Genomic DNA, 15276 nt, shown 5'->3' on the forward strand with positions numbered 1-15276 from the left:
TTAAGAATAGCATCGTACCATTCATGGAGTTGTTAAAAATCTATTTATCCGATACGAGATTAAATTGAGATATTACGGTGCTGATCCAAAATCAAGGATTAAACGTAATTGGCTTCATAAACAATGTTTAAGCCCAGCTTTTAGAATAACGCTGCACGGTGAGACCAAGGCAATGCAAGTAAAGTTTAATCGGTGAGATAAGGCCACGGAGTTGAGGGTCTGTTTGAACAGGACCGGCCAACAGACATTGAGACCAACAGTAAAAGTCTCTCACTCACTGGTTTTTGGTGCTCCCATGACCCCACCCAACACACTTCCCCCACTGCTTCACTTCCTTCCCTCTTTTTTTTATTTTTATTATCAATGGTGATCTCCGAGATTCTTTCCCCAAATCTTATCCTCCCCGTCCCCATGCTGCTCTGCCACTCTCTTTTCCCCCATTCCCCTCTCTGAGACAAAGACAGCAACCATAAAAATCCCACCTTTTCTTACCTCTGAGACATGGGTTTTGGACCTCCTCGGCGATGTCTCTCCTCACCCTAGACCAATTCCTCTCCCGATCCTTGCACAGCCGAGCAAACGTCATCGGCGAAGACGCCGCGGTCGCGACGGCAAGGAGAATGTACTCAGCCGAGAAGCCCTGCGGCGTTGATTTCTACAACGGCGGACTGCCGCCGCCGCCGCCGCAACAGCAGCCGCAGATGATTCTGGCGGAGAGCAGCGGCGAGGACCATGAGGTCAGGGCGCCCAAGAAGCGCGCGGAGACGTGGATCCAAGAGGAAACGAAGAGCCTCATCGCGCTCCGGCGGGAGATAGATGGGCTCTTCAACACCTCCAAGTCGAACAGGCATCTGTGGGAGCAGATCTCGACGAAGATGCGGGAGAAAGGGTTCGACCGGTCGCCCACCATGTGCACCGATAAGTGGAGGAACTTGCTGAAGGAGTTCAAGAAGGCGAAGCACCAGATCAAAGGGAGTGGGTCGGTGAAGATGTCGTACTACAAGGAACTCGATGAGTTACTCAAGGAGAGGAGCAAGAAGGCCGGATTCAAGAGCTCTGCGGCGTCCAAGGTTGATGCCTACCTGCACTTTCCTGATAAAGGTGCCATTTTCTTGCCCCTTTCAGATTCCAGTGCTGGACTTAATATGTTCTTAATTGTTTGCGAGATCACAATTTGGAATGGTGGTACTGGAGTCGATTCTTTTTTGTTCAATTCTCGAGGTGCATTGACAGATTTATTAGATGAACATGGAATTTTGATCTTTGAAATTTGTCTTCTCTTCATCTTCCTAGCTCAGTGTCTTTGCAAGGTGTCTGAGCATAGCTTCTTCACTTATGTAAGGGGCTGCCTTTTGTTTTTAAGGCTTGCTCACTTTGCTCCACATGTTTCTACGACTCATCAGTCACCCCATTAGCTCTCCAGACATGAACAGCGCTTGTTGTAATGCCAACCATTTTCACAACTACAAATTGTAAAAACTCATACGACATGTTAAATTTTTATCACTGTCATTCCGTCTGAAGCTTGACCCAAATTCACTACATGGAACTTGAATTGGTCAGGGATGACTTTTTTTTTCTAAGTCTGACCTGGGGTGGGATGATTCAAATACAAGGTTTCCACTCTGATACAATGGCTAATTGTTGATCATCATCATTCCATGTAAAAGCTTAACCCAATAGACGAGAAGAGATATATTGAATTATATTCTTGACATATTGTGTCATGTCTGATTCCTGAGTGATTCTATTGAAAATAGAATAGAATTTGCCTTTTTTTTAAGGTAAGCAGCTTTCATTGACTTAGAAAATCTTGGCAAGAGGGTTGGACGAGCTACCTAATTCGCATCATTGATTGGTGAGACTTCCTATGCCTGCTAAAATTTGTCCCAAGCCATTGTGGCTGGAATGAAGCTCAAAGATATCTATCAGCTGTAATTGGATAGTTCTTGACATTGGTATGGTATTTGTTTATTAGATTCTTTTATCATCTCAATGGACTATGTGGCTAGTTCAATAATATATTGGTTCTGTGTGTTGGCTTTTACACATCTTCAGAATTCTTCTTCTTCGTGAAGTAATCATTGAAGAGATGTCTCCTGTCTATCATGGTTACTTTATCAAGAAATTAACATGAGGCATTTAAACTATGGATTTTAACTAGTAATATTGTACAGATGGCCAGATGATTGTATATTGCTTAAATAAGACAGAATGCAACATCTAATTATTTGGAATCACTTACCTTTGGTTATGGTATATTTCCTCAAAATGCCAAGGTAACTGTTTCCTCGACTAAATTGAGGTCTATTCTCTATTTATGCTGCAAAGTTTTCTCCTTTTTGCTCTTATTCAAACACATTTTCTTTTCTGAAAATTGATATTTTTTCGATTTCCATGACTAGCACATTAACTAGTCTTGAAATTACATTATGCTTTTTCTGTACTTATGAATAAGCAACATGAATAAACATACTTCTTTACCTTATTGTTTTGTATTCTTGTCATTTATCATTTGACATGTTCTTGTAGGTCTTGAAGATGCAAATATTCCATTGGGGCCCGTGGAAGGTATTAAGAAGTTATACTCCTGTGCTATTTTCTTTTGTATGGTAATCTTTTTTTAATATATTCCCTTTTCCTGTTCATCTTTGCATCTATTGACCTTTGAAATGCTTTTGTGCAAGTTATCTTTCTTTTAACAACCTCATTTTGGTACCACCTCTGTAGTTCACACATTTGTTTGAGTAGTTGTTTTCTATGTATTTTTAACTTAATTTCTGTGAGAACATGCTGTAGAAATTAAGGTACATGATTGACAAATTGGTTGTTTGCTTTGACGACAATGATCAAAATTATCCTCGAGATTTTTAGAAAGTGTGATGAGAGCTTTATTGATGCTAAAAACCTTCTTCATGCATTAAAGAGTTCCAAATAGTAAGGAACAATAACAATGATATAAAACTTAGGAAGTGTATTCAAGAGTTTATGTTGTGTAACAGAGGATCGCATAAAATATTCAGCTTATTAAGGTTCGTAGAATGTCTTCACATATAGCTGTGCTTTGTGATATGGGGCTAACACATTGAGTATGGATTGACATTTTTTTTACATCCTGATAGAACAAGAAACTTTCTTCAATTATACAATTTGGAGCAAGTAAAACATCTCAGAGTTCATTGGAGATAGAAGCAAGGATTGCCATACCGATCCGTACCGCCCGGTACGAGCGGTACGTACCGGTCCGATGATATATCGGTACGCGGACCGCCCGTTACCGGGCGGAACGAATAATAATAATAATAATATATATATATATATATTAATATATATTAATAATTTAAATAAAATCGAGGCGACGTCGCCTTTCTCGGCGACGTCGCCGAGGTGACGCAGCGCCTTTTTCGGCGACGTCGCTATATATATATATATATATATATATATATATATATATAATTTAAATAAACGTCGCCTCGGCGACGTTGCCCCGTGTGGGGAAGGAAAAGGCGACGTCGCCGAGGCGATGCGACGTCGGCCAATAAAAAAAAAAAAAAAAAAAAAAAAAAAAAAAAATATATATATATATATATATATATATATATATATATATATATATATATATATATATATATATATATATATATATATATATACATATATCGCTCGGTATACCATTCTGTACCGTACCGAGAGATCGTCGAAACTCCGGTACGGTACGAAATTTCAAACCTTGGATAGAAGCATCCAAAAAGAGGGTTATTGCAGATCCATGTTGGGGAGACCAGTTGTGGTTCTTGTATAGAACACTGGATCTTGGTATCTATAAATTACTGACATCTTGAGTTTTGTTATCATCTATTGTCTTTGCATGGAGGGATTTGAAGTTTTATGGCTAGCAATTAGCATCGTGGTGATACTGACAACAACATCAACTTGGTATGGTTAAGATGCATATTACTGATCAAAGATATAATAAATAACAAGAATTTGATTAGTGGTATATAAATCTTGAGATAAACTTTATCCTATCAAAGGGAGGTAATAATAGGACAAGTAGCCAGGTCTTAGTTAAATTCAGGTTTGTTTAAGTTTGTTAAAAGCTTTTGAGTTTGATTCATATTTTCTTTATTTTTCTTCTAGCATCTTCATTTGAATTCTTATCATCAACGAATGGAGTTTTCTTGGTCATGGGCTTTTATCAATAATGTTATTCCCCTATCTTTTTATCAATTATGATGATCTTAATCAGTCAACAGCTCCAATAAGCCATGGATAAGGTCAGCTGCTGCAACAGTCTTGTCTGGCCAAAGGTGTCCAGCAACAAAAGCAGCAGCTCAGCTCGGACCCATCTGGGAGCCTCCAACAGCAGCAGGTCCATTTAACCCTGCAAACTGGGTTGAGAAATTTTTCTGTCTCAGCAGACTAGGACTCAAGCCTGACAAATAACAGAATGAGAAGTCTTGATTTGCCAGTTCCCATCCAGGACTAGAAGGCTCTAGAGCCTGATCATCCTAATCGAAGTGGGCGTTGAGGTCTCCAACAGACACATCAATAAACAAACAATCAATAAAGGAAGTTTGGCTGGCTGAGTAGAGAGGAAACAATAGTATTTTCTAGGCCTTTCTCCTTAAGCTACTTATAATCAGATTGACAGAAAGCTTGCAAATAAGCTTTGCAAGACTCTCTAGTCTATTTCTTTGTTATTTTACTTTATTATACCAGTAGCAAAATAGTTATCTTTCTTTCAAGCCAGTCTTACGGAGGCTAGGGGGTGTAGTTCCTAACACCAAGGATCGTCGTTTCGGGTACCGAACCCATTTCAGTGATCTATCGGATTGGTATGTACCAACATACCGACACATGGTACATTGGTATGTACTAGTGGAAACGGTGCAGGAAGAAGAAGGAAGAAGAGGAGACGAGACGAGAGTATACCCAGAAGCAAGGTTCACCTTATCGGTCCCTATCAGTGTATTGACCAACCGTCAGTATGGTACATACTGAGGCATACTAACGTATCCTGTGTCGATTTGATGAGGAGTATCGACGACACGAAAAATAGTCGAAAATAACTCCAAAATTTTTTGAAAAATAAAAAAATTAAATTAGGGTTTTAAGTTAAAAATAAATATAAATTTAGTATAATTTTAGCAAACATAATCTAATTAGGAAAGAATAATGACACATCTTTTTCGAGCTTTGAGGAGTAGCTTTGTGGTATATTCCAGACCATCCTTCCGTTACTATTAAATTATCTACAAAGAAATGATTTGAATTGTTAGACTATTCTTTAAACAACTTAAACTTTAAGATTCAAATGAATCAAGTAATTAATCGATGGATATACCTGGTTTTGCCATCAAAATTAATGATAGGACACTATGGGCACTGGATCGAGGTCTTCGAGTTTATGTATTTATATATCAATTTGATATGTTTGTTGGACCTAATTATGAAATTGATCCCACGATATAGTATACTGATACACCGTATGTCATTGATGCATTAATGTGGTGATGATCATAGTCTGATCGTCGTGAACCACAAGTGTCCAAGGCAGCTCCTAAGGCAATGATGATTATGGCATGTATTAGTGCGGAGCATGGAGAATGTCAGAACTTCTACTTTCGCCATTGTCATTAATGTGGTGATGATCCCACGATATAGTATACTGATACACCGTATGTCATTGATGCATTAATGTGGTGATGATCATAGTCTGATCGTCGTGAACCACAAGTGTCCAAGGCAGCTCCTAAGGCAATGATGATTATGGCATGTATTAGTGCGGAGCATGGAGAATGTCAGAACTTCTACTTTCGCCATTGATCTATTGCTTCATATCATATGATCGATCATTGTACTGCTGTTGGCCATAAGATTCTCCATAATATGACGACTGTGAATACGATGAGCTTTGCTTCGTGTCTATGTCGTGTAAGCTTTATCGCATCTACTCAAAATGATGTATTGCTTTCCCCTTCTGTGTATGAACTTGGCTAGCATCTCGTCGAGCTCTATGATCTAAATCTTGGGTGGTATGTGTAAAATATTGCTTTTCGATCCATGCACCACCCTTAAATTGTGTAGATGAGACCATTGACTCCTCGGTATTGTTGCCATTATCGATCGAGGCATTGTTGTCCACGTCGTTGCCATGTCTCTGGACCGAGCAGGTTGTTGAATGCGATTGAGGTGTCTCGTCGTCCGAATTAATTCTTTCCAATGGTGCGGTTGATGGTATTGCCTTCTTCTTTGCCTTTGCCTTTACACGCTGGGCGGATGACTATGATGGTTGGGTGTCTTTGGTTCCTTTAGTAGTCTGACTTGATTGAGAGAGTGAAATGAGTTGAAAGAGGGGAGAGGAAAGGGTTTTAGGGTTTAAATAGCCAATTTGACCATTTGAAGCAGAGCAATCTCAACCCTTGATCGGTAACGGTCAAAATCCAACCATTATCGATCAATACAGGTTGGTAATGATCGGATTTTGACTGTTACCAACCGGTACAGACCCCATATCACTCGATACAGGGTTATGTAATGCAACCACCTGGTATAGGGCGGTCCGCATGCCGATCCCTTGTTGGACTAGTACTGATTGCCCGTACCGAGTATTACACCTCGGTATGGCTAACCTTACTTAGAAGAAGGAACGCGGTGCCAACAACATTGGCAATGATGTCACGAACGATAGCAGCAATGACAGCAACATCATACACAAGAAGAGGGCTTATGTTCATGAGCCCTTATTTGGTTTTTCTTCTTTTTTTAATGCCAAGTTGGATGGGCCCCACTACTTTTTTTGATTTTTTATAATTTTGATTGGCCTTGCAGAAATGGGGATGGTCCACATATCAGCTCACGTTCTGTCACGGACAAAATTGTAGACGAGGTGTTCGATGTAATGCTTATGTATGTTCGTGTCTTTTAGTTTGTTCATGCTTTGCACAACATGTAGATGGACGGTCGAAGGCATAATAGCCCCATTTTAGTTAGGTTTGGTGGTCGTTTGAGGCTTGTAAATAAAGGTTGTGTCATGTGGACACTTGTGGGAGATTTCGGTCTGTAGTAGATCATTTTGGACCATTTGTTGTGCGACCGTTCAGAGCTTATGAAACCTGTTTGTAATTTGCATTGGCTATATGGTGTTTGTTGACATGATTGCTTGTGGATCCCGAGTGAAACGTTTTTTCTAACCCGTTTTTTCTTTTGCAGGTCCTAAAGGACCATAGGAGGTTTCGGGAAGGCTGACATTTGCGGAAGGATACGCAAGGGTGCTGCACGACTTAGGCAAAACTAGCTAAGTACGTGACATATGGTATCAGAACGGGACAAGCACTCACAGAAACACTTGACATGTAAACGTGGGGGACCTAGCGGGGCTACGTTGAGGGCAACCAGCACGCACGACTGTTCGGGGGAAACATGCATGGAGATGTAGGGAAAAAGAGTGCTCAGAGGAGCGGGCATCTGAGATTGACATTCAGAGGAATAACCAACCCTTTGCACAAGAGGCACCACGAGGAAAAGCAAGCTTGGAAGAATGTGTAGTGCACAAAGATTGAGATGGCTGAGTTCGAGCTACAGCTCGACGTTGGCAACCATACTTGATAGTGCTCAAGGCAAGCGAGACGCTTGGTAAAAGATAAGACCATGCAAGGTGGAATGAGTTGTTCAGCGATTGAAAGAGTTGTGCAAAGCTCATAGAGATGAGGGGAATTGCTAACTCGAAGAATTCGATACTCATGCAAGGGCTTGTATCCGGACGATGGAATGCTCGTGGCCATCCCAAGGCGACCGAAACTCGGTGCCATGGAGCATTGAAATTTTTTCTTCAGCATGAGAAGGATATGTCCGTAGGAGGTTAAAGTGTGCAGCAAGTTTAGCATGTTGCTAGGCCTTGAGGGGTGCAGCGGGGGTTGTATTGACGTGGAGTCGTAATCTAGCAAGTGCATTTGCAGGGGTAGAACAATGCATAGTTTGTTCAGCAAAGCAGAGTAGTCCAAGGGGATGGTGGTCTCTGAAACTTCCAGAAGGAAGGATTCGAAGAGAGAAGTTACTCCAATGAGATAAATACCTTGAAGGGATAAGTCTCGGTTCTCCAAAGGGAGAAACATGTGTAATGGACCGCACATGTTGAGGAGTACCTCAAGACAACAATCCCACAAAGCTCAACGGATCGAGTGAGTGGCGAGGGGTTATTGCATGATCTCGAATGAGGTAATGCATCCATACGATATCAAGTGAAGGAGCGACGCAAGGCAACATAAAATGAAGGCACACTTGGAGTCGATATGAAGATCAAACTCAATATAAGGCTGACCCATGGAATGGTGGGTGCGAGGGCCACCATCAACTCAATGTAAATCGAGGAGCGGAGCAACTTGGGTGTAACTTGGTGAAGTACCCAAGCCGCATGAAGGGAGTTGGCATAGGAGATGGAACATGGAACGGAGGCATAAAGCTTTCATTGGACAAAGGTCAAGGACATGAACTTTTGTAGAGGTAAGAGTAGGATCATGTCGTTCCATAGGTCCCTTATTCTGATGGAGCGGACTCATCTTGCATGGTGCCAAAGACGAAGGGAGCTTCGAGGCATATGCACCTTATCTCGGAGAAGCATTTGACGGAGGAACCAATGCGACTCATTTTGCGGAGGCGAAGTTGGGTTCAGAAGGCCTTGGCACAAGGCAAGAGGTCGCAAAGGCGGGTACTCTTGAAGAATACGCCACAGTGCTGCCATTCAAGTTGTCATGAAGGAAACAGTGTGTAGCGGAGATTGTGTTGGTGGGGGCAGAGGCCCAGGTTCCAAACAATGGTGCACCATTTTTAGCGAAGTCGGTAGACTTCGGGAGCTACTAGGTGATGGACTGTCCTAGAGCTATGCTTTGTCTGGGTGTGACTCGAGGGCAGGTGTAACATCCCTCATTTCTGAATTTTTGTATAAGTTTCTAATTGTAATGTAAGTATCTATTTTAAATTTGATAAAAGAGCCAAAATATGAATCTGAGAACTTATTCATAAGATTTAGAGGATTTGTTCAAAAAAAAAATCTGAGGACCTATATGTAAACCCTGAGGACCTAATCGTAAATATAATAATACAAGGATTAAACTGCAAAATGCATAAAATTACAAATCCCACCGTTTAAGCCTCTCTGCCTTCGTTCTTAAGGAACCAGAGAAGGCAGCTACGTGGATGAACAGAGAAAGAAAGAAAGAAGAAGAGGAAGAAAAAAGAGGGAAGAAGAAGAAGAAAAAATTTTGGGGCTTTAAGGTTTCTTGCTCAAATCTTCTCATTTAGGATCATAATTCTCAAAGGCAAGTGTTATAATCCCATCCTACAGAATTATTAGTCTTTGATCTCATATTTATTCTGAATTATTCGAAAGATTTCAGCCTAGAACCTGATATTTCTCTTGTTAGATACAAAAATCATGGATCTGAAAATTTTTGGTAAACTGACCCCTATACATTGTTTCAGTCATAATTTTTAGCACCAAACATGGATTTAGGCAGGACCTTGTTTATTTGAAAGTAGACTCTTATACCTTCCTTTTGACACTGATTTTGAAAATTTTGGACTCCGAATACTTTCCCAAACGTCTGTTTCAATTGAGCCTATGGATGCTGTAAAACAGGGATCAAAATTCTGACCTTTCGATACTAAAATGCCTATAAGTCCCTGTTGGAAATTCTGATTTGTACCAAACTGATTTCATTTGAAACTAGACTTGTAAACCTTTCTTTTGATATATAGATTGAAAATTTTGGAATTCAAATGCCTATTCTGCTATCTATTGATTCCGCCCTATGGATTCTGCAAAACAGTGATTTTGTTTTTGACCTTTGGTCACTAAATCAATGGTAACTCCTTATTGGAAACCTTGATTCGTATGAAACTTATTTCATTAGAAAATAGATTGATATATCTTTCGACAGTAGCTTTCTTAAGAGTATTGGAGCATAATTGATAATCTGAAGTATTTGTTCAATGTGCCTCTTGAATCCTGTCAAAAATCGAGCTTTGGTCGATTTCGTATATTCTGTTTCATTCGTTTGGAAATAGATTCCATTCAGTCCCCTTCGCTCAATTGAGGCTTATGTTAGTGCTTGAATTCTGGTTTGCTCTTGCATATAAATTATTTACATTTTTAAAACATTTTTGTGTAACGTTTATGTTATATCGCATTGACACATATAGGCACATGTATATCCCATTGTTCCGCATTTGCTTTTGATATGTGCCTATTCTAGTTTCATTCCTTTGGATATTGAATTCATCTAACATTCTTATTTGAATTGAGCTACATATGATTGCTTGGAATCCTTGTATACTCTTGCTTTCATTTCATTCCAAATCTGAATACATTTGTGAGAGATTGTTGCTTGCATCGTATTGACTCGTAAAGGCACATGTACGTTTTGTTGTTCCGCGTGTGCTTCCGATATATGCTATTTATTGTTCATACTGCCCTTTTGTACTCTGGTGTTGTGGGATAATGTGAACCTTTGCCAGAAATGGTAAAGGGAGTTATGCATAGAGCCTGCGATGCTTTGCCGGCCCCCTCTGACTTCACCTAGACGTGGGTGGATGGAGCTCCCAGACGTGGGAGACTTCTGTCTGGTGGTCATTCAGAAATGGATGAATCACATTCTGTCTGTGGTCCCACTACACCTTCAGTATGTTTGATATGATATCCAGAGCTTTGGTTATGTGTTTCTGTACATGCTTTGGATAAGAATGATATGAATGCAACGTCAAAGACGACGTTTGAGCTTCTGTTTGGTATTTGTTATTGATATGCTCCGAAATGTTCCATACACCGTTGATATGCTCCGGAACATTTCATACGCCACTGATAGGCTCCGAAACATTTCATTTGTTATTTATATGCTCCGAAATGTTTCATTCATTGTTGATATGCTTCGAAATGTTCCATACACCGTTGATATGCTTCGGAACATTTCATATGCCATTGATAAGCTCCGAAATGTTTCATTTATTATTGATATGCTCCAAAACGTTTCATTCGTTGCTGATATGCTCCAATTACTCCCATCTGTTATGAACCAATATGCATGATTGAAATGACAATCGTGATTCTGCACCTAATGATATTACGTCTATGAATTCTTATATTCTGCCTTGCATTTTAAAACTTTATCTCTTTGAAAATTATCCTCTTTTGACATGGATATGTTAGTCACTTGCTGAGCTTTATATGCTCACCCCGTTGTTGTATAAATTTTTCAGGATAGCTTGTCGCTTGCTTAAATGTTAAGATTGGGCTGAGGCAGTGGAAAGCTAAAAGATTTTGGGCAGATCTTTATTAGTAAATATGTTTTTGTTGTATAAGCACACGCTGCATCTAATGAAATGTTGACGATGAATCTAAACTTGTGGATTTTGTATAAGTTTAAAGGATCTCTCATGTTTAGAATTCTGGAATGTTAAGTTTAATTCGTGTAATGATATGAACTTATGGTAAACGATGGTTTTGTGACTGAGTAGATTTCCCCACTTGTGAATTTATGTTGTGGTTATTATTTTGATGATGAGTTCAGATTTTATGAATTATCGAGCGATGTATTGTATGTTTATAAACTGCACAGGGTTTATGAATTTGAGGATTATAGAGGTGAAATTTTGACTTGAATGTTTTCTTAGTGACCTCAAATGTTAGTTTGGATCCTGGATTAGTTTGTGATGAAAATTTTAATATCATGGATATTTTTGAGGGACGTGATAGGGTGGACGAATGTAATCATGGACGAAGGTCGATTACCAATGGAGCGAACACAATGGAAGTTGGAAGAGACCCTGCGATGTGTTAGCAGAGGACACACATGGAGGGATCGTAATCCGAGTTTATCCCGTAATGATCAGAATGCAATGGAGATGTCATCAAGAGACGACATGTGTTAGGATCGGAGCGGCACTAAGAGGGGGGGGGGGGGGGGGGGTGGGGGGGTGAATTAATGCAGCGGATTAAAACTTGTAAATTTGAAAACGATTTCGTAAATGTGCAGAAATTTCAATTCGTCAATGACTTGGAAAAAGCAGCTCGAGTAAAGTGAGAAGGTGAAAACCGAAAGCTTGTTGCTACTATGTAAATAACGGTTTCAGAAAAGTAAATACTCACACATTTAAGGAACACACCAATTTAAAGTAGTTCGGTCAAAATAATCTACATCCACTTGCGAAGCCTTCTTTAATGAGGCTCCCAACTTCTACTAGCAAATCACTTTGAAGGGGAAGGACAAATACCCCTCTTACAACCTTTTACAAGTGGTTCACACTCTTACAAATTTTCAAAGAGAAAGAGGAAGGTGAACACTCAAGCTATTGAAAACAAAACTTGTTAAATACTTTGCTAAGGCTTTTTCTCAATCTCTAACTTCTCAAAGGTTGTGTTCTCTGCTGAGAATTGAGGGGTATTTATAGGCCCCAAGAGGATTCAAATTTGGGCTCCAAATTTGAATTGCTTTTGGGTTTCCCGATGCTGGTGGTGCCACCGCCTGTCAGTGTCTGACACTGACAGTGTACTGGCGGTGCCACCGCCTAGACTACTTTAGCTCACTGGTTGAGCTCCAAACTTGGCCCAAACCAGTCCGAACTTGGGCCCAATTGGCCCCTAACCGGGTTATAGGATTAACTCTTAATCCTAACCCTAATTATATGCAAACTACGAAATTAAGACATAGTCCTAAGCAAGTTTTTAACCGACAACGTCGAGTTTCCTTCGGGCGAGCTTTTTGGCAAACTTCCGGCGGACTTCCGATACACCCTCGGATTTCTTCTGGCGGACCCCCAGCAGGCTCCCGGTCTTGTGGCGAGTTCAGCGAGTCTTTGGCAAGTAGCCGAACCTTCTCGGTGATCTCCGCGAACCTCCGACGATCTCTCCGGCGGACTTCCGAAAACTTCGGCAAGTCCTCGATTTCTTCTCGGTTGGTTTCAACAACACTTCCGACGAATCTTCGGACTCTCGGCGGACTCTCGAACACTCATCGAACTTGACTCCGGTAAACTTGCTTTATGTCTTCAAGCTATCGTAGTTAATCCTGCACATGTAAAACACACTTCGATCTAGACAATTAATCCTAGGCATCTAATCAAGTTGTCCGGCATGTTATTGGTCCCTCGACGCTTCATCCGATTCTTCGGCGCATCGTCCTCTCCTGCGGCCTATTGCCCAATCGGCCAGTTGACTCCACAACTCTGATATCCTTAGCGCAATGTCCGCTCTTCTTGGCCCGATGCCCGAATCTATGGCTCAAAGCCTTCTGTCGATACGTCGATCGATCCACCGGCTCGACGTCCAATCTTCGGACATATTCCTCTGGCCCAACATGATTTTCCTGCTTTAATTGTCTCATCCTGATCGAAGCATCCTGCGTCACTCAAAACGCAGATTAAAACATAAACACATATTGATTGGTTTCATCATCAAAATCCGAGATTCAACAACATGGTGCAGCGGATCGTGGTGGAACAGTTCGTGGTAATTGGATACACACGAAACTAGTCTCGTGAGGGATTAGATCATACGAAGGTATGGTCGGGAGCTACTGGGAGCTCCACTTCGGTGAACAACATGACGGTAAGAAAGACTATGGATTCAAAGAGCGAATGTGAATATGGAATTTTTCGACGAATTGACCTTTCTGTATTGTTCTAGCCATAACTTTCTGCAACGATTTTGGATTCAGGCGAAATCAAATTCATCCGAAGATAAACTCACATATCTTTCTTTTGATATCATGATTGATAAAATTGGAGTCTATTTGCCTATCCAAACTGTTATTTCAACTAACCCTATGAAATCTATAAAACAGAGACTGTCGGCTTGCTTATAACTCTCTGTTGAAAACTCTGATTTATGCAAAACATGATTTGTCAAAAACTAGACTCATAGATCTTTCTGTGCATATCTGATTTGAATGATTTGGAGCATAAATTACTATTGATTCATCTATTCAAATCAACATATGAATTCTGCAAAACAAAGATAATATTCTCTGACCTTTGGTTACTAAACTGTTGATAACTCAATGATGGACTCTCCAATTTATACAAAACTTGATTTATCTAGATTTAGATTGATATATCTTTCGAATGATACTTATTTTGTGCAAATTTGAGCATAATTGGTTATCCAAACAATTCATGAAATGTGCCTCGCAAATTTTGTCAGAATCGAGCTTTGGTCGATTTCACCTATTCTTATTTCATCTCTTAGGAAATTGATTTCAGTTAAAATCCTTACTTCAGTTGAGCTTTACATTATTGCTCTAAAATCCTGTATACTTTTGTTGCATACTTGAATCTATTATGTAAAGTTCATGTTTGTATCGCAATGTTCCGTGTAGGCACATGCATTCCGTTGTTCCGTATGTGTTTTCGATATGTCCTAATTTATTATTCACAATACCCTTTTGTACTCTGGTGTTTGTGGGATTATTTGGACCTTTACTAAAAATAGTAAAGGGATTATTTGGACCTTTGCTAGAAATGATAAAGGGATTATTTGGACCTTTATAAAAAATGGTAAAGGGTATATGCTTAGAGCCCATGATGCTCTAGATTATGTTTGGTGGTTATTCAGAAATGGATAGGCTATATTATGTTTATGATCCCACATCACTCTCTATCTATTTGATATGGTATCCAGAGCTTTGGTTATGTGCTTCTATATGTGCTTTGGATAAGAATGAAATGTGTGCAACGTCCAATGCGACGTTTGAGCTTCTGTTTCGTATTTTTTCTTTGATATGCTCGAGGAGGAGGTAACGACGGCGGTGGTCAAGTGTTTGTTGTCTAATGCGACGTTTGAGCTTCTGTTTCGTTTAGCTTGCTGATCATCTGTTTGTTGTCACTTCTGTTTCGACGATTTTCCCTACTAATTTTTTCCTTATGTAAACGTGCAAATAATATCGTAGCGATCATAGTACGGGGTTGACGAGCTTTAACTTAACATCGGATATCTAGATTAAGTCATTCGATAAATATACCCACGAGCTGTCGTTCAGACCAATCTCTAGCTTGATTTGACAATCTTTCAAACCTGCTCTGATATTCCGACACTGTAGAAGTCTGACGAATTTTGGCGAGCTGTCCATCAATATTCTCGTATTCAGATGGACCAAAGCAAACAAGAAGCCCTCTCTTGAACTGTTCTCACGAAGAAACTCTGTGATAAGTTTCATACCAATCATACCACTGGATTGCATTTCCGTCTAGCTGGATTGAGGCTATTTCTACCTTGGATTCTTC

General features: G+C 40.1%; 1 protein-coding gene across 3 annotated transcripts in view; it reads left to right on the forward strand.

Annotated features, from left to right (window-relative positions):
* Positions 1-380: 380 nt before the first annotated feature.
* LOC135638827 (trihelix transcription factor GT-4-like) overlaps positions 381-15276 on the forward strand; it is a 37076-nt gene continuing 22180 nt past the window's right edge. The window contains exons 1-2 of one of the 3 annotated variants that reach the window (XM_065152287.1): positions 381-1101; positions 2533-2571. In XM_065152287.1, the coding sequence (XP_065008359.1) occupies positions 525-1101; positions 2533-2571 (616 nt within the window). In that variant the 5' untranslated portion in view covers positions 381-524. The remainder of the gene's footprint in view (positions 1102-2532; positions 2572-15276) is intronic. The other 2 variants (XM_065152288.1, XM_065152289.1) reach the window with 2 other exon arrangements.

Source organism: Musa acuminata, chromosome BXJ3-5 (assembly GCF_036884655.1).
Source record: "Musa acuminata AAA Group cultivar baxijiao chromosome BXJ3-5, Cavendish_Baxijiao_AAA, whole genome shotgun sequence".
Taxonomy (NCBI): domain Eukaryota; kingdom Viridiplantae; phylum Streptophyta; class Magnoliopsida; order Zingiberales; family Musaceae; genus Musa; species Musa acuminata.